This window comes from Ambystoma mexicanum, chromosome 13 (assembly GCF_040938575.1).
Source record: "Ambystoma mexicanum isolate Mex_15411 chromosome 13, UKY_AmexF1_1, whole genome shotgun sequence".
NCBI lineage: Eukaryota > Metazoa > Chordata > Amphibia > Caudata > Ambystomatidae > Ambystoma > Ambystoma mexicanum.
The window spans coordinates 806,829,706-806,849,915 of NC_090938.1; the positions used below are offsets into that span (position 1 = coordinate 806,829,706).

At 45.5% G+C, this 20,210-nt stretch overlaps 1 protein-coding gene across 8 annotated transcripts in view; it reads left to right on the forward strand.

Annotated features, from left to right (window-relative positions):
- The window catches only part of COL11A2 (collagen type XI alpha 2 chain), a 279,999-nt gene that overhangs the window by 147,670 nt on the left and 112,119 nt on the right, over window positions 1–20,210 (forward strand). For 6 of the 8 annotated variants that reach the window (XM_069635257.1, XM_069635251.1, XM_069635250.1 and 3 more), the window contains 12 exons: window positions 1,517–1,702; window positions 3,535–3,594; window positions 4,555–4,596; window positions 4,929–4,991; window positions 5,778–5,852; window positions 8,817–8,903; window positions 9,123–9,179; window positions 9,451–9,504; window positions 12,556–12,609; window positions 13,165–13,218; window positions 14,131–14,184; window positions 19,844–19,897. In XM_069635257.1, coding sequence (XP_069491358.1) covers window positions 1,517–1,702; window positions 3,535–3,594; window positions 4,555–4,596; window positions 4,929–4,991; window positions 5,778–5,852; window positions 8,817–8,903; window positions 9,123–9,179; window positions 9,451–9,504; window positions 12,556–12,609; window positions 13,165–13,218; window positions 14,131–14,184; window positions 19,844–19,897 — 840 coding nt within the window. The remainder of the gene's footprint in view (window positions 1–1,516; window positions 1,703–3,534; window positions 3,595–4,554; window positions 4,597–4,928; window positions 4,992–5,777; window positions 5,853–8,816; window positions 8,904–9,122; window positions 9,180–9,450; window positions 9,505–12,555; window positions 12,610–13,164; window positions 13,219–14,130; window positions 14,185–19,843; window positions 19,898–20,210) is intronic. The other 2 variants (XM_069635254.1, XM_069635256.1) reach the window with 1 other exon arrangement.

Genomic DNA, 20,210 nt, shown 5'->3' on the forward strand with positions numbered 1-20,210 from the left:
CGTCCCCCCACGCTACCATGCAGAACCTGCGTCCCCCCACGCTACCATGCAGAACCTGCGTCCCCCCACGCTACCATGCAGAACCTGCATCCCCCCACGCTACCATGCAGAACCTGCGTCCCCCCACGCTACCATGCAGAACCTGCGCCCCCCCCACGCTACCATGCAGAACCTGCGTCCTCCCACGCTACCATGCAGAACATGTGCCCCCCACGCTACCATGCAGAACATGTGACCTTCCACGCTACATGTAGATCCTGCATCCCCTCACTCTGCCATGCAGAACCTGCATCCCCCCACACTACCATGCCGAACCTCTGTCCTCCCACGCTACCATGCATTTTCACTCTTTGAACTCACAACTGGCCCAGAATGTATTTAATAAAGTCTTTCCCATTGTCCCCCTTAATGACCCCATACACTGTAATAAAGTGTTGTCCAATTCATACCTCAATGCCTTTACAAACTTGAATAGTGTCTTAAACAATATTCACCTTAGCAACTGTGTAGACCGTAAATCATCTTCCCTATTGACCATCTCAGTAGATGCATCGATTGTATTAATGCCTAGCCTATTATCCACCTGCACCGCCCCATAGGCCTCAATTCTTTCTTACTGTTATCCACTTTCAACTGCCCCATAGACCGGGATACATTCTGCGTGTTGCCTACCTCAGCTGCGCCAAAGAATTGAATGAAATCCTACCTAATGTCCACTTGAAAGGCTCCATAGACTTTATTGGAACCACAATCCTTGGAAGGCCAGGCTCAGTAACACTGCATGCTTTAATAGTCTAATTCTTTGGAAAGGTAGTCTCCCTCACCGGCACAACCTGCTAGAATTGCCTTCAGCGTTGTTGCAGAGTTTTCTAATTATGCATCCTTTTGTTTAAACGTCACATCTGCATGAAAATTATAAAATCTCAGATAAGGTCCCTGAGAGCGTGAGATGCCCTTTCTCCATGGCAATGTCATTGCTACATACAGACAGAGAACTGGAGCAGTCAAGCTTCAAATCCTTCCCTACTGTCCAGGCATTCATACTTTCCCTAAATATAGGAAGAAAAAGGGGACCTTTTCTATTTCCATTAGCCCATCATCCTCCAAACCCCCTTCTTGCAGAGATGGGAAACCCACTTTGCACTTTAACCAGTACACTCATTCCTTACATCCCAGGCAAATAGGGACTCTCTCCCATTCTGCCCACACTCGAGTGGGAGACTTCAATGCTGGTGCGCGTTCCCACAAACCTTACACTTCTTCACTCTACAGAGGGAAGTATCCTTTGCCATTGTTCCCTAGAAGTTCCATGGACCTCTTACCTTTACCCCAATATCCGTAAGATCCAAATGCGCCTGGAAACCCGCTCATGCATGTGCCATTGACAATGGCCCCCCTCGTTCCCCGTGGTGGCACACCTTTGTCTGGGGCACCAGGGCTCTTCACTTGTGTCTTCCTGAGTTGACTTGTGCTTTTTTCCCCTCCCGTCTTTTCTGCGTCCTCCTCCTATCGGAAGGAGGAAGAGCTCAGCCCACCACCAGTTATTAAAGGAGATGATGGTTTCGTGGAAGAGTACGTCACATTCGAGGAGTCACCGACGGCTGCACAGGATTACGAGTACATCTATAAGGACTATAATGAAGCCGTCGCACATACAGACCTGGGGCCGGCCCTGTCTGCCGAGACCCCTGAGAGTGGAGGTGTAAGTCCACACGCATTGACCATTGGGGAGGTAGAGTGGGGAATGGGGACCAGGCATAATTTTTAGCACCCTTCACTCCAGCGTAAAATTATATTTTAGGATGCTCTCTCTTTCAAGCCCGTGGAAAGCCATGGGGTGTCTTCGTCTCTTGCGTCGTCGTGCGTTATTCCTTTGTTCATGTCTGTTCACTTCCTTAGGGTTGCTGCCTGTCTGGTTCGACCCGGCCAGTGCAGTGTTGAACTGTTCTGTCCACGTCAGAAGCAAACCGACACCCAGAAGGGGCAACATTGACTCTGGGATTTCAAAAGGAAGCTTAATTTTGCTTTGAAACATGATAGAAGCCCAGTTGAGCTTGAGTAAATGGTATCAACCCTAATCGCTGTGAACCACACTTTTTGTCAATGTGTGTTTATATGTTCTGTGAATGTCCTACCTCAGTTCCTCTTTGTGACTCTATTAATGCCCGGGTCCAGCCTACGTTTCTTTGACCCAGAGTAAGATGCGTTTCCTATTACACCTATCTGATTTTGCCTTCCTGTCTTGTGCATTGTCACTTTCTGTCTCCTGTGATGTCACTTTATGTCTGTAATCTCACCTCCTGTTTTATGTCACTAATGATGTATTTTTCAGGGTCACTGACCTCTCTTTCTGTGTGATATTCTATAATATAGGCGCCTATAGTTTTGTTTCTGTGTTTGTACTAGGTAACTATTTTGCATCATTGCTGACACTTTCTATGTCCAGTCATGTGATCTATTTCTAAAAAAAGATACCGCTGTGTGTTTTATGTCAGTATGTCAATGTGTCTCTTGTTATTCCTTTTAGGGCTGTTTGCACCTTATTGCCTGTGGCACATAAAAAGTTGTGTGACTTTCAGACCCTAACCGTTTGATGAAAAGTATTCTGGGGAGGGGTGGCAACCAGACTCTGGATATTGTTGTATGTTTGGATGCAAACTTTTCCACACTCTTATTTCGTCTCGGCGCATTCTTTCTCTGCTTACGTCACACCAGATGTGCTGATGCCATCCTTTGCAGAGTGATGTCATTAATGTGCAAGAAACAGGGCGACTTGAACGTTATGACTTGATCACCTGTGCTGTGATGTCATCTTCCATCGACTGACGGCTATATATGTTTCGCCAATAGCTGGGTCAGATGCCATGTCAACCGTACCCCTATTACTGCTGCAATTGGTACCATCTAAGTGGGATTAGGCCATCCTCATCATGAGCTGGTGCTTAACCCAAGGGTCTGATGACTGGTGAGGGGGCTTTCTCCAAATTTGATGTCACTTTTGTTAACACTTCAAATCTCACCTTGCTTTGGATGTTAATAATAGACCAGAAGGTGGACTTTTACCATCAAGATCATGTCCAGTATGGGAATGGACCCCACTGTGGGGGGACAGCAGGGATGACACCCAGGCAAGCCTAAGTGGGGTCTACAGTGAACATCCCAGCACGTAAACAAGGCCATTGACATGATGAAGATCCCATTTCATGCTCCCTAAATTATGGGGGTATTCAGGCACTGAAACTGACCAGCCTCTTCACAATGGAAACTAATATTTTGACTGCAGCACCAATTAATGAGCCCCAGTGATCCGGAACTAGTCACTGAGAAAATGTAATACACCACTGTATTCCCAGTATGACCCGTGACCCCCCTCCCTGAATAGTTCCTTTGTTCAGTGCTGGAATGTTGACCTCCATTTTAGGAGCTGATGCCTCAGTTTGTGCAGGGGGGTTGTGTTGTTTATGTGGTTGGTGCCTATGGCAGGCAATATATTGACCGGTCCCCTCTTTGCGGTTACATGTGTGTTTCCCACAGGCTAGCGCAGGGGCGAGAGGTCAGAAAGGCGACAAGGGGGAGCCTGCCGTCGTGGAACCGGTGAGTAATTTCATACATTTTCATGAAGTCAAATGATTGTCAGAACATACACTGCTGGCGAGTCCACCCGCATATCTTGGGTTCCACCCAAATCTCCTGGGTTCTACTCCCTAGGATCCCTGGGTTCAGGTCTCTTGGATCCCCCAGGCTCAGCTCCCTAGGGTCCCCCTGGGTCAGGTCCCTAGGATCCTCCTGGTTTCAGCTCCCTATGATCCCCTGGTTTTAGCTCCCTAGGATCCTTCTGGGTTCAGCTCCATAGGACCGCCGGGTTTAGGTCCCTACGATCATTCCAGCTCCAGAAAAATGATTCACACATTGGTAGAGGAGATTAAAAAACACAATGTGGGGTGCCTGTGCATTTCATTGCTTCTTCTGGGGTACAGTTAGTAGGGGGCTCAATCAAGTGATCCTCCCGTTCGTTGCCCATAGCTCTTATATTCAACATCCCTCCTGCTACCATGTACGTTGGGGGCAGCCTGGGCGTCTGCCCCCCCCCCCCATGGTATTCTCTGTTCATTATTTGAACATTTTCCTTACACCCTTGGTGTACTGTGCCTCTCATTGTCCCACGATAGTAAGCAGCACTGTCTCAGTGTTTTCCCTGCCCCCAATGGGATTCTGTATGTAGATTTTCAATGTCTCCCGGAATCCATTTTAGTACAGAGCACAGTTTTGGTGTTCTTTCTGCATCTCTCCCTCCCAGCTGTGCCTTGTGTTCAGTTTCTTTTCTGGTACCATGTTTGTATGCCCCCAGAGTTCCTGGGGTTTGGTGCCTTGTGATGCCACGCTCATTTGGGCTTTAGGTTGAGGTTAACCGGGTGGATTTTGTCAGAGTCCACTTGCTTATTGTTGCAAAGCCTCCTCGGTTCTCTTATTCCCCACTGCCTTTGTCTTAACTAGTCCAATCAGCAAGCCCCTCTCCGCTCATCCCATAATAATGTTTCCTTTTCCTGCCCACAGGGAATGTTGGTGGAGGGCCCCCCAGGCCCAGAGGGTCCTGCGGTAAGTTTTTATTTTGATTAATACAATAACCCACTTACTCTTAAGTCTCTCCTGTTCTTATGGCTCGTCTACACTTTCTGCACTTGATCAATCCATGGATGGAGAGGTCTTAGAATGACAACAGGTGTAAGCAGTGTCAACGTCATCCCTTTCATCCCCTGGTGTCCCATGTCATTATACCTCTCTTTGCAGTCCTCCCGTGCTGTCCCCTAGTGCGGTTCATTTATTGATCTATCTTCTCCCTTTGTGTCCTCTCTTGGTGTTCTTCCACTGTATTCTCATTGGTGTCTCACTGCCACTTCACAATCTCCCTTTATCTTCCTCCATTTTAGGGCTTAACCGGTCCCCCGGGCAACGCGGGAGCTCCTGGACCAACTGGTGATCCTGGCGAGAGGGTGAGTATAACAGTGCAGCATGTCTTCCGAAACAGCAGTGAGTGATGCTGAAGGCACTGATTGGTGAAAGTCATATGTAGTGCAAAGATTTTACATATTGTAAGCTTTACAGGATTGAAGACTGACAATGACTGACTCAATTCTTCGTCCTGCGGGAGGGGATTCATGTTTGTAGAGAGGTTAAAGGACACAGGACCCCCGAAAGAGAGGAGCTGGAGAATTCTGTCTAGTGGACCTTGTAGACATTTTGACATTAGATGGCAGATAACGGGGCATGATTGAAAAGATGGGCAGGAGGCAAGCCCCCACAAACTGCCAATGTAATTTGGTGCTGATGCTGGGTTTACCCCAGATAACATAACTAGACAATTCATTCTGCCGTCCTTGGTAAGTTCGTCAGTATTGCTCTGACCACACTGCGGTTGCTGCTCTGAAATGATTTAGACTCCACCCAGCTGTGCTAACATTCCATAATTGGTGTTTCTGGATTGGTAATGCTCTAAAGTCCAATGGGATGAGGTGTGTGACCTGCTGAGGGTCTCAAAGTTGGGTGTCCCTTCCTTGACTTCCACATTCTCCTGCAGCAAGAGTCCATGGTACGAGGAGGTTCAGGTAGGTGGGTCTAGCATATGGAGCAGATAATTTGTAGTGTGATTACTTAGGCATTTCTTCTAATGTCTTATGTAGGGAGGGGAAGTTCCTAGAGTCCAAGTTTCTCTTTTAGGGGTGACACTTGCATTTTTGTGGCATCAACATTTCTCTCTTTTTCCCTCTATTGCTGTTTAGGGTCTGCCTGGCCGTGCAGGTCTTCCCGGGGCAGACGGATTACCCGGACAGCCGGGAAGCTCAATGATGCTCCCAGTAAGTGTGTGATATTGATAACTCGCAATGCTTCCTCCCTGCCAATCCTTAATGTGAAGCCCATCAGAGTCAACATACTGGCAATCGTGGGCTTGACAAGAAAGATGGCATTGAAGTGCACCGGCAGTCTCATGGAATGTGTGATGGTTTTATTAATCTCCAGTTGCCTTGTCGCTCGGGGTATCTCTGATAATATACCCTCATTACCTGGTAACAGACATTACTTGCTCTACAAGTAATGAAATATCTCTGATAGTGTTATCGAGAAACTATGATGATAACATACAGTTCTGAATATCTAAAAAAAGACGTAGCTTTTATTGTGTTACCTAGAACATAGGACAGTAAAATACCTCAGTAGGCGCCTAGAACTTAGCCTAGCTCTGACGGTGGCTGTTAGATGTCATGTCCAAAGACATTTCTCAGTGTCTAGAAAGTTATTGGTAGCCCTTCCAGTGTGTTTGAGAATGTGTACATCTTTCGTTGTCTCACAAGGAACCAGTAGCTCTTGTGGCGTCTTCTAGAATTTGTGACGATAAAGCACATCCCTTGTGTACAAGTAAAGGGACTGCTTTCATTGTCTTACCTAGAACCTGTGATGAAGCAATACGTTTGGTGTACAGAACAGAAGTTATATCTTTGCCTCAAGCATTCGATAGTTAACTCGGTGTCTACAAACTTTGCAATAACCCTGATAACAGCCCTGGTACTGTTCTCTAGCGCATTTATTTGTGATGATAAAATACAGTTCCCGAAGTATAGAACTGTGATAGCGCTACCTAAAACATGTCATGACAAAGAACATCTCTGGGTTTATAAACTAGCTACAGATTTTTCAGATGATAAATATATCTCTGGGGTATCCACTTTGCTGATCGTGGTATCTAAAATATGTGATGATAAACAGCATCAATAATGTGTGTCTAAAAGTCAACAAAATTGTCCTGGGAGTGATGGTTTAGAATATGCTCTGGTAAAGTAAAAACAAACTAGAAGCTATGCCATGGGCCTCATACTGTTTTTAAAATTATATGATGATATTGTACACTTTCTAAGGACTAAACGAGGAAATCGAGCGCTGACATGAAAAGTGCATCTGTGGGCTCTAGAACTGAAGTGATAACCCTACATGCGCTGCCTGTAACATGTAATGAATGATAAGTAGTTTTCAGTGTGTCTGTAACTGCAGAGAAGCTTCTGATGGTGTAACTTTAAACATGTGATGAACATGCACATCTCTAGGGGCTTGGGGCCTAAAGGACAGCTTTGATGGTGTCACCTAGAACATTAGTGATAAAGGCATCCCTGTTTGTCTAGAACTGCAAGCATTATTCTGGTTGTGGCCCCAGAAAACGTTATGAAGAGGTTACTTAAAATCTGCTGGTTAAACACATCAATCTATGTGTAAAAAACTGGGTGGGTGGCTTTGATGGTATCACCTAGAACATGTCAAAATAAAATATATCTGCAAATGCATAGAAATGTGTGTTCACACTGATATGTCACATTCAACATATGATGTTAAAATTAACTTTTAGAAGCATAGACCTGAAGGATTAACTCTGATAGTGAAGCCTAGCATACATGATATACAGGACATATAAACCTGAAGAGATAAGCTCTTGCTCTGGGGCCTTAAACATTATGTTGCTAAAATAAATGATGAAGTGCCTGGTACTGAAGCAGTAGATTTGATCGCGGTGCCCATACTATGGGATTCTGACTCTGCCTGGATTACTACATCTGAGTGGCAATATCTGACAGTGGTACCTAGAACATACGGTAAGAACTTTCACCTCACGCTCACTGTTACTGGTGGCTAGTCAGAGGCTGTAGGAGCTTTCTGCTTTAGTGTGACCTAGAACATGTGATGGTACTTTTCATCTCTAGGTCGTTGGTGCGATAGGCGAGTCTCCTTCTATGATAGCTTACTGCATTAGTGTTACCTAGGACATGTGATGATACTTGTGATTTGTAGGTAATTGGTGTGTTAGGTGAGTCTGATACTGCAGGAGCTTCCTGCATTAGTGTGATTTAGAACATGTGATGTTACTTTTCATCTCTTGGTCGTTGGTGCGATAGGCGAGTCTCAGTCTATAGTAGCTTACTGCATTAGTGTTACCTAGGACATGTGATGATACTTTTCATCTCTAGGTCGTTGGTGCGATAGGCGAGTCTGAGTCTGCAAGAGCTCACTGCCTTACTGTTACCTAGGACATGTGATGATACTTTTCATCTCTAGGTCGTTGGTGCGATAGGCGAGTATCCTTCTATGATAGCTTACTGCATTAGTGTTACCTAGGACATGTGATGATACTTGTGATTTCTAGGTCATTGGTGTGTTAGGTGAGTCTGACACTGCAGGAGCTTCCTGCATTAGTGTGACTTAGAACATGCGATGGTACTTTTCATCTCTAGGTCGTTGGTGCGATAGGCGAGTCTCAGTCTATATTAGTTTACTGCATTAGTGTTACCTAGGACATGTGATGATACTTTTCATCTCTAGGTCGTTGGTGCGATAGGCGAGTCTCAGTCTATAGTAGTTTACTGCATTAGTGTTACCTAGGACATGTGATGATACTTTTCATCTCTAGGTCGTTGGTGCGATAGGCGAGTCTGAGTCTGCAAGAGCTCACTGCCTTACTGTTACCTAGAACAAGTGAGAAAAACTTTCATCTCTCGGTCGTGGGTGCTAAGGCAATTAAGACTCTGCCAGAGCTTACTACATTAGAGTTACCTAGAGCGTGCATCAGTAATCTTCCTCTCTGGATATCCTTGACCACAGGAGCTCTCGGGGATAATGTAATCTCAAAGGTAGACGCCTGTGAATGCAGACTCTCCCTGCAGCAGTGATAACCCCTTTGACAATCATGCAGACTTGAGTCTTAGGAACCTCTGCACACGCCTCTGCATAGGTGCCCCTGGCGGGCTTCATGTTAACCTCTTTCTTTTCTGCCCTGTTAGTTTCGATTTGGTAGCAGCGGAGGAGACAAGGGCCCTGTAGTGTCAGCTCAAGAGGCCCAAGCCCAGGCCATTCTTCAACAGGCCAGGGTAAGTGGGCCATGGAGTGGCGGGTGGGGGATGGGAGGGTCTAAAGACACCAAAAGCTAAGCCTGCGGGAGGTGGACCACCACTCCTTACATTCCCGAGTTTTTGTGGCAGGATGTTGAAACACATCCTTCCTGGGGTTCCTGTAGAATCTTCTATGTTTTGGGGTTGGGGGTACATTTCTAGCCCGCAGCCTAAACATCTGTGTTCCTCTCTCATCAGCTCGCCCTGCGTGGTGCTCCAGGACCCATGGGATACACAGGGAGATCGGGACCTGTGGTAGGTCTTTATTTTCAGTTCTTCTCACTTTCGCATTGTGGACTCTCCCAATGTTTCACGTATGTATAAATGGATGAAGCAACAGAGTGCAGTAGTGTGGCCCACGGATGGAACACGAGCCAGTGTATTCTGCTCCGCAGCAGGCCTGAGTGTGGACATTGAGAAGCCGGGCATAGACCTTCCCCTCCTTCAGAGCTCCCAATGATTCTGAACGTTCACTGATTGCAGCAGCTTTTAGAATCTCACACTTGTATGCTTGTTCACTTTTTAGGGGGAGCCTGGAAGCCCAGGACTGAAGGGAGAGTCTGGAGACTTTGGCCCTCAGGTAAGAGCCTTTTCAGTCTGATATCACCCCCAGACCTCTCTGATACCCTCATAAGTAGAACATCAAGTCTCACTAAATCCTGACCGTTGTCGCTCTGTCGTAACCATCCTGATGTTTAAGTTCCTGACCCAGTTAATCTGGGAATCCTGAATTCCATTGTGGGTTTACCTCAAGGATGTAAACACTCTTTTTTTTAATTATGTAATGCTTTATACGAACCTTTCACATATCAAATTTACAAACTACATCACCACACTTAAAAGCAAAAGAGAACACAAAAACAAGTACATTATTTAAGTAAGATTCGACACTCCACTACAATTAAAGACTATATTCCAATCTCCAAACCACGCCCCCAAGCTATATTCAGCATTATCTATTGCCACCATAACTCTCCAGGGAAACAACCCAACTTCATATTCCATTTTATAGTGAGCAGGGAGTGCCAGTTAACGTTTGGAATATTTTCTTTAAAAATCTAACATTTTAAAATTAATGAAACATTTGTACCTTCTAAAGGTATAAGCCTTAAAGACTCATCCCCACCCAGGAAATTCATGTTCATCGTATCCTTAAAGTGCTGAGTTTGTGCCATATTATCAAAAACAGGACAGTAAATAACAAGGTGTTTTAGTGTCCCAATTCTAGAACTGTTTTTGCAGCCTCTACACTTTCCTTCAATCATATCTAGAAATTCCTCCAAACAACATAAACTAACTCAGCCCATGTGTTAAACAGGGGACCATTTTCATAATATAAAATTCCCTCAATGGAATAAGTGAAAAGTCACAATGTGCTCTCAGCACCCTCTTCATCTGCGGAATGAGGGCAGCGGCCTTGGAACCATGGTTTTAACAGTGGCAACCGTGGCCGCGTGATGGAGCTCGAATCCAAGGTATTTTACAGATTTAACTGTCTCCAGACATACCTCCTACTATCTAGGAGAAACATTTAGTTATTCTTTTATTGTTAAAAACTAAAACCATGGACTTCGAGCCATTCAATAACCGGTTGTTAACCTCGGCATACTCCTCAAAACAGAGGGCGATCTTCCTTTGAAGCCCCAACGAAAGGGGGGGTCAAAGAGGAGAATAGCGTCAGCATAAACCAACGAATGAATCCTCAAATGACCCCATCTAACTGAAAGAGCTACCGAGTCATTCCATAATGCAACCATGTCCAACAAGTATATATTAAAAAGTAGAGGAGCTAATAAGCACTCCATCTAACTCCCACATAAGTATCAGTAGCTCTTTTTACGTTCCCCTCAGGTGTTAAACGTACCAGTATTTCAGTGTGTGAATGTAAATGAACTATCAAAGCCCCCAAACTCTCTGCAATTCCCCTATCCCCCATTTGTGACCAAAGTCTATCCCTATCCACTCTATCGCAAGCACCTGCCAAGTCAATGCTAGCGATATAGATAGGCAATGAATCAGGGTTTGGCCTGGATTTTTAAATGGGAAAGGATCAGATCATTTAAGGACGTGCCCAAGCCACGTCGAAAGCCCACTTGAAATTTGTAGAACATTTCTAATTTCATAACCCACTTGTTCAATTCTTCTAAAACAATGGCTGTAAATACTTTGCTGGGAGCCGACAAGATCGCAATCGGCCAATCGTTTTCCAGTGCCAAGCGACTTATTTTTATAAATGGATATGATGCCTCTTGCCAGGCCAAAGGAATGGAATGATTCTCAATACTCTCCATAAACAGGTCATACAAGAGATGTGACCATAAACAGGCTCATATTTCAATGGTACTGGAGCCAGAATATCAGACCTGATGCCCTAGAGGAATTTAATTTCTTGATAGCATTCTGAATATTAGAAATAGAAAATAATCCTTCCCAGCTAATGGGATAGATGATACCACTCATAGGTTCACCTTTCTTTAACAAGGGATGTTTACACATCTCTGCATAGTATGGAGCCCAGGCATCCTCTGGAATAACCTTTGCATAACCTTTAGATGAAGGATGTCAGGTCCCAGAAATTGCAGGTATCATGAGTACCAAATGCTTTTAACATACTATGACTGTCTTTATGGTACGTCTCGGCTTTAATGCCCTTTACATTGTTTTTATAGGATTGTAAGATCTTCTTTTTCCCCGCATGAAAGGCCTCTGATGTACCTTGCCTTTTTCCTAGTCTTCTTAATACCACTTTCTTCTCTCTCTTAACCAAAGCAAGCCTAGGATTGTAGGCATGTCTCGGCCTGTACTGTAGATTTGGCCTGCCCTTACCTGCAGTAAGGGCTAGGCTTTGGTTTATCAAATGTGAATAACCCTCTAGCGCAAAGCCCGAGTCACCCAAGTACTTCATTTTCTCCTCTATCAGATCCTTCAACAGGCTGGTAAATCTTTCCATAGATGTAACATTCCACTTCACTGCTGTCCCCGTGTTGCAGGGAGTAACAAAAGCCAACAATGGCTTCTGGCAGATGTATTAAGCTTCTATTGCCTTATCAGCTATCTGCACTTCCAACAACGCATGATCACTAAACCTCTTAAAAGCCAACGTAAAATTAGAACAAAAAGCAGACAGCGAAAATGATGTAAAAATATGATCAATCCAAGAAGACTTTGCCCCCCTTTTCCATGAGATCACCTTCCTTAATTGGTCAAAGTTCAAAGGCAACATCAGTATACAACCACAATCCTCCAAAAACGGGTTCCATCTCAGAGCGTTGTTCAATGAAGAAGTACAGGTCCTAACAGCATAAGAAGGAACTCTCCTATCCAAAGCTTACAAATCACCACACCCACTACTATTATCCCCTATGATTAAAATATTATTCTGATATCCATTGTCCAACCTTTGCCCCAAAATCTCACTGATATGTTGTTCAAGGACCTCTATATCAGTTTCAAGTTAGGTTAAAATAAACATTCATAACTAGTAAATCCTTCAACTTTATTGATTGTCCCTGAGTTATACCTACTCCTGGCAAGTGGTTACCAACCGATGCCACCAGAAATTAGGTGAGGTTTGATCTTAGCCTTATATAAGTCACCAAACCCAACAAACTCTTTTTTTGTGTCTCCATAGGGACCTCGTGGACCACAGGGCTTGTCCGGCGCTCCTGGAAAGGCTGGCAGGAGGGTAAGTGTCCATGTGAAAATCTCATATTCTGGTGTGTGTCAGTGTAAGTGTATGTGTAAGTTTGCATGTGTCTCTATTAGTATCTGTGTGAGCCTGTTTGTGGCCATGTGTGTATATGTGCCAGTGACATTGCGTGTGCTAGCAAATATGTCTTTGTGTTCCCCAACCTTTAAACATGTATGTGTGTGTGTGTGTGTGTGAGTGTGTGTGTGTGTGTGTGTGTGTGTGTGTGTGTGTGTGTGTGTGTGTGTGTGTGTGTGTGTGTGTGTGCGCGCTCCTCTGTGTGTGGGGGGGGGGCTAGTGTCATTATGTGTGTGTGTGTCAGTCTGTTTGGTTTTGTATGTTTTCCAGTGTATGGTTGTGTGTGTATGGGTGCCAATCTCTGCATGTATACCAATGTTTGTGTCCGGGGCAGTGTCTATGTGTCTGTGTCAGTGTCTGTTTGTGTCTGTGTGTGTGCCACTGTCTGCTTGTTTCAGAGTTGGCCTGTTTGTATCTTGAGGTTTGGTTCTAGATTACGCCCTCTATGACTAGTTTCCATTCTACTCCTGACAGGGTCGTGCTGGTGCTGATGGAGCACGGGGTCTTCCTGGCGAGTTTGGAACCAAGGTAATGAAAGCAACACAACACATATATCCATCACCATCTGCCTTGAGGGCCCCTCACTCTTAGAGGGCACTTACTCTCTGTGAATTCACATTCAGACTGTAATTTAATATCCTCACTTCCCTCTACCATCTCACCTTTCATGTCACATTCTGACTCTGTGATGTCGTGACCCCTCTCAAGGATTTCAGATCCTCAGTCTGTGGTGTGACAGTGTCACTCTTAGTTGATTAGGTCACTTTATTAAGTTGCTTCTCAATCTGTGGAATCATTTCCTCAATCTGATGTCACTTCTGTGCTTAATGAGGTCACAATCTCAGCCTTTGATATCACTTGCTCACCCTCTGATATCCCATCTTTCATTTTGTACCTACTGTCTTCACACTGTGACGTTGCCTCCACAACTTTTGATGTCACTTCTTCATTCTGTGAGATAAATTTGTAACTATGAGGTCACATCCTGACTTTGTGATCACCTCCTCAAACATTAGTGTCAAGGCTTCACTATTCATTTAGTGATATTATGTCATCAATATCTGTTTTCCCCTCTATGAGGTCACTTCTTTTCTCTGTGATGTCAGATCCTCACTGGTGATGTATTCATGTTATTACTCCTTGACGTCACTTGCCCAGTTTGTGATGCGTTCTTCTTCCTCTGTTAGGTCACTTCCTGTGTTTCTGCAGTCTTTTGCTGTGGTTACCCAGTAGGGGATGCAAACAGACTGGTGCCCTGTCATAGGAGGTGATCTTGCACACATGGGCCTTATGTGGACACCTGCCTCCAGTTCTGAAACATGAGCGTGGTAGAAATACCGCCTCTTCCCTTTTGGCCCGGCCTTGAAGAGCCCTGTATATCAGCCTGTGTGCCGAGCTGGCCTACACATCTCATATCTTTTTTCTGTGTCTCCTCGACAGGGAGATCGAGGCTTTGACGGACTACCAGGACTTCCAGGGGACAAAGGACATCGTGTAAGTGTGCTGTGTTTTTCGACACCTTTCTTCGTTAGTGAAAGATCTTCAATTAATGCACCCACGACCCCAAAATTACAATGTGAACCATGTCTGACTTCATTGTGTATTTATTCTAGGCAACACACTGTTCCATGCTATTTGATTGTTGTTCTCTGTATTTTGTGTGGTCCTAAGCCACCCAAGTGTGTTCTGTAATGAGTGTTTTCATCCACTACTCTCTGAGCTGTATGTGATGTCACCCACTATGCATTTTATTCTCTGTGCTGTGTGAGGTTCCATGCTGTCTCAGTCTCATTCCCTAGCCTGTGTGTGTTTCCATGCTATCTCAGTGTCCTTCCCTCACCTGTGTGTAATTGCATGCGGTCTCAGTGTTATTCCCTAGCCTGTGTGTGGTTCCATGCTATCTCAGTGTCATTCCCTTGCCTGTGTGTGTTTCCATGCTATCTCAGTGTCATTCCCTAGCCTGTGTGTGTTTCCATGCTATCTCAGTGTCATTCCCTCACCTGTGTGTGATTGCATGCTGTCTCAGTGTCAATCCCTAGCCTGTGTGTGTTTCCATGCTATCTCAGTGTCATTCCCTCGCCTGTGTGTGATTGCATGCGGTCTCAGTGTCATTCCCTAGCCTGTGTGTGTTTCCATGCTATCTCAGTGTCATTCCCTCACCTGTGTGCGGTTCCATGCTGTCTCAGTGTCATTCCTAGCCTGCGTATGATTGCATGCGGTCTCTGTGTCATTTCCTAACCTGTGTGTGGTTCCATGCTGTCTCAATGGCATTCCCTAGCCTATGTATGACTCCATGCCGTCTCAGTGTTATTCCCTAGCCTGTGTGTGGTTCCATGCTGTCTCTGTGTCATCCCTAGCCTGTGTGTGGTTCCATGCTGTCTCAGTGTCATTCCCTAGCTTGTGTATGATTCCATCCTACCTTAATGTCATTCTGTAGCCTGGGTGTGATTGATCCTTTCTCAGTGTCATTCCCTAGCCTGCGTATGATTCCATGCTGACTCAGTGTCATTCTCTATCCTGTGTGTGGTTCCATCCTGCCTTAGTGTCATTCCCTAGCTTGTGTGGCATTCCATGCTGTCGCAGTGTGATTCCCTAGCTTGTGTTTGATTCCATGCTGTCTCAGCGTAATTCCCTAACTTGCGTGTGATTCCATGCTGTCTCTGTGTCATTCCCTAGCTGGCACGTGGTTCCATGCTATCTAAGTGTCATTCCCTAGCCTGTGTGTGATTCCATGCTGTCTCAGTGTCATTCCCTAGCTTGTCCATGATTCCATCCTGCCTTAGTGTCATTCTCTTGCCTGTGTGTGGTTCCATGCTGTCCCAGTGTCATTCCCTTGCCTGTGTGTGGTTCCATGCTGTCCCAGTGTCATTCCCTTGCCTGTGTGTGGTTCCATGCTGTCCCAGTGTCATTCCCTTGCCTGTGTGTGGTTCCATGCTTTCCCAGTGTCATTCCCTAGCCCGTGTGTGGTTCCATGCTGTCCCAGTGTCATTCCCTTGCCTGTGTGTGGTTCCATGCTGTCTCAGTGTCATTCCCTAGCCTGTGTGTGGTTCCATGCTGTCTCTGTGTCATTCTCTATCCTGTGTGTGGTTCCATCCTGCCTTAGTGTCATTCCCTAGCTTGTGTGTGAATCCATGCTGTCTCAGTGTCATTCTATAGCTTGTGTGTGAATCCATGCTGTCTCAGTGTCATTCTATAGCTTGAATGTGATTCCATGCTGTCTCTGTGTCATTCCCTAGGTGGCATGTGGTTCCATGCTATCTGAGTGTCATTCCCTAGCTTGAATGTGATTCCATGCTGTCTCAGTGTCATTCTATAGCTTGAATGTGATTCCATGCTGTCTCTGTGTCATTCCCTAGGTGGCATGTGGTTCCATGCTATCTGAGTGTCATTCCCTAGCTTGTGTGTGATTCCATGCTGTCTCAGTGTCATTCCCTAGCCTGTATATGATTCCATGCTGTCTCAGTGTGTTTCCCTAGCTTGTGTGTGGTTCCATGCTGCCTCAGTGTCATTCCCTAGCTTGTGTATGATTCCATGCTGACTCAGTGTCATTGTTTATCCCGTGTGTGGTTCCATCCTGCCTTAGTGTCATTCCCTAGCTTGTGTGTGATTCCATGCTGTCTCAGTGTAATTCCCTAGCTTGTGTGTGGTTCCATGCTGTCTCAGTGTGATTCCCTAGCTTGTGTGTGGTTCCATGCTGCCTCAGTGCCATTCCTTAGCTTGTGTGTGAATCTGTGCTGTCTCAGTGTCATTCCCTAGTTTGTGTGGGGTACATGCTATCTCAGTGTAATTCCCTAGCGTGTGTGTGATTCCATGCTGTCTCAGTGTCATTCCCTAGATTATGTGTGGTACCAGGCTATCTCAGTGTCATTCCCTAGCTTTTGTGTGGTACCATGCTATGTCAGTGTCATTCCCTAGCTTGTGTGTGATTCCATGCTGTCTCAGTGTCATTCCCTAGCTGGCACCTGGTTCCATGCTATCTGAGTGTCACTCCCTAGCTTGTGTGTGATTCCATCCTGTCTCTGTGTCATTCCCTAGCCTGTATATGATTCCATGCTGTCTCAGTGTAATTCCCTATCTTGTGTGTGGTTCCATGCTGCCTCAGTGTCATTCCCTAGCTTGTGTGTGATTCCATGCTGTCTCAGTGTCATTCTATAGCTTGAATGTGATTCCATGCTGTCTCTGTATCATTCCCTAGGTGGCATGTGGTTCCATGCTATCTGAGTGTCATTCCCTAGCTTGTGTGTGATTCCATGCTGTCTCAGTGTCATTCCCTAGCCTGTATATGATTCCATGCTGTCTCAGTGTGATTCCCTAGCTTGTGTGTGGTTCCATGCTGCCTCAGTGTCATTCCCTAGCTTGTGTATGATTCCATGCTGACTCAGTGTCATTCTTTATCCCGTGTGTGGTTCCATCCTCCCTTAGTGTCATTCCCTAGCTTGTGTGTGATTCCATGCTGTCTCAGTGTAGTTCCCTAGCTTGTGTGTGGTTTCATGCTGTCTCAGTGTGATTCCCTAGCTTGTGTGTGGTTCCATGCTGCCTCAGTGTCATTCCTTAGCTTGTGTGTGAATCTGTGCTGTCTCAGTGTCATTCCCTAGTTTGTGTGGGGTACATGCTATCTCAGTGTAATTCCCTAGCGTGTGTGTGATTCCATGCTGTCTCAGTGTCATTCCCTAGCTTATGTGTGGTACCAGGCTATCTCAGTGTCATTCCCTAACCTTTGTGTGGTACCATGCTATGTCAGTGTCATTCCCTAGCTTGTGTGTGATTCCATGCTGTCTCAGTGTCATTCCCTAGCTGGCACCTGGTTCCATGCCATCCGAGTGTCACTCCCTAGCTTGTGTGTGATTCCATCCTGTCTCAGTGTCATTCCCTAGCCTGTATATGATTCCATGCTGTCTCAGTGTAATTCCCTAGCTTGTGTGTGGTTCCATGCTGCCTCAGTGTCATTCCCTAGCTTGCGTATGATTCCATGCTGTCTCTGTGTCATTCCCTAGCTGGCACGTGGTTCCATGCTATCTGAGTGTCATTCCTTAGCTTGTGTGTGGTTCCATGTTGCCTCAGTGTCATTCCCTAGCTTGCGTAGGATTCCATGCTGACTTAGTGTCATTCTCTATCCTGTGTGTCGTTCCATCCTGCCTTAGTGTCATTCCCTAGCTTGTGTGTGATTCCATGCTGTCTCAGTGTGATTCCCTAGCTTGTGTGTGGTTCCATGGTGCCTCAGTGTCATTCCCTAGCTTGTGTGTGAATCCATGCTGTCTCGGTGTCTTTCCCTAGTTTGTGTGTGGTACATGCTATCTCAGTGTCATTCCCTAGCTTGTGGGTGATTCCATGCTGTCTCAGTGTCATTCCCTAGCTTGTGCGTGGTTCCATGCTATCTCAGTGTCATTCCCTAGCCTGTGTGTGGTTTCATGTTGCCTTAGTGTCATTCCTTGTGCTGTGCATGTCTTCATGCTACATTTGCATTATTCTCTGTGCTGCATGTGGTTCATGCTACCTTAGTGTTATTCTACGTCCTGCGTATGGTCCCATAATCTTTTAGTGTTATTCTGTGTACTGTTTATGGTTTCATACTGCTTTAGTGTTCTTCCCTGTGTTTGGTTTGTGGCTGTTTTTTACTATTCTCTGTGTTCTGCCTTTGGTTCTCTGCTGACTTGGTGTTATTCACTATGCTGGCCCTTATTACGACCCTGGCGGAAAGGGTTTTACGCCAGCGTAATGCATGGCGTACCTTTCCGCCTTACTACGAGTTCCCGTAGCGCCATGGTGGTTTTTTCGCCTGGTTTTTCCGGGCGGAAAAATCCATGGCGCTACGGGACCTGTTGTTAATTACGCCACCGTAATTTACGGTGGCGTAATTAACGCCTTCCCCACTCCCATTATACCCTATGGGGCAAAAATGGGAATGGGGAAGGGTAAATGGGGATTGGGGACTTCCCGCCCCGCCAACCTCGGAATGGGGCGGTAAGTCCGCCAACCCCCATGGCGGAGTTGGCAGCTCTGCGCCATGGACCATGGTGCAAATTGCACCATGGTCCTCCGCCAGGGTCGTAATGAGGGCCGCTGTGTTTGGTTCCATGCTGTTTTAGTGTTAGTCCCTGTGCTATTCACGGTTTCATGCTGTCTTAATGTTATTCCCTTTACTGGGTGTGATTGCATACATGCCAAAATTATCCATTCCATTCGGGAGGCTCTAATGCAGTCCTGATTTGCCATTCTAAACCAGGCCTTGAAGTCCTAAAACCTTGACTGGACTATCATCTTCCAAATAGAATGGATAATATTGGCATGTATGTGTTTGCATGTTGTTTAAGTGTTGTTCCCTGTGCTGTGTGTAGCTGCAAACATTCCAGCATTATCAGGAGACTCAAATGCAGTCTTGTTTAAACTCTGTATTCTGTGGCTTGTTGTCCTGGATTTCCCCATTCCAAACCCAGGACTACAAGTTTCAGAATGCAAAATTAAATCCAGGATTGGGCTATCGCCCCCCGCATGAAATGGATAGTGTTGTTCCCTCTGCTGTTCATTGCTCCATACTGCTTTTCTGATATTGTCTTTGCTATATATGGTCCCATGCTATGTCAGTGTTACTCAATGTGGTGTGTGTTGTTCCATGATGTTTAGTGTTTTTCCATGTAGTGTGTATGGTTCCACATTGCCTTAGCGTTATTCTCTGTTCTGTGTGTGATTCCATGCTATTTTAATATTATAATCCATGCTCTGCAGGATTCAGTGCCTTCTCAATGCTATCCTCTGTGTTGTATGTGGCTCCACATTCTGTGAATGTCAACATCAGTCTTTTGTGGTACCATGCCTTCTGATTGGTACTCTCTTTGTTGTGTGTCGCACCATGCTATTTGAATGTTAATCAATGACTTCTGAATGTTATTCTCGGCTGCTGTTAATAAGCCCATGCTTCCCCTTGCTAGGGGCACTGTAATAGCCAACTGATTGTGTTTGTGTGTCTCCTTCCTTTATGAATGCCATGCATTTTGTTGTGTGTGATTCCATGGTATGTGAATGTTGTTCCACATTAAAAGTGAACATTATTGTATTTGCTGTTATTGTCCCTTCTTGTAATTGCCACAGATACAGATAGATGTTGTACTCTGTATAGTTCCATGGCCTTTTGCTAACAACCCTTCTTTCTTTGTAGGGTGAATCCGGAGCCCAAGGTCCCCCAGGCGGTCCCGGGGAGGACGGAGAGCGGGTGAGTGACTCACTTCTTCCCCATTACAGTGGAATATTCTGCAAAAGGTCAGGGTTAAGGGTTAGGACTTCTCCAAGTCCTCATTAAAACCGGATAATGATTTGAGAATGCAGCAAACTGGGCCAAACCGAAAAAAATAGCTTATAATCATGTACAACAAATGTGCAAGTGTTTAGGTTGTGAGGTCGCTTTCCAAGCTGTTTAGTTCCCATTTTGTACTTTACAGAGGTTTTAAGGGGCCTTGTGCAGTTGCCTAGACCAGTACCACAAATGTTTTGTAAGTGGAAGTGTGTCTCTGTCGCGAATCCAAACT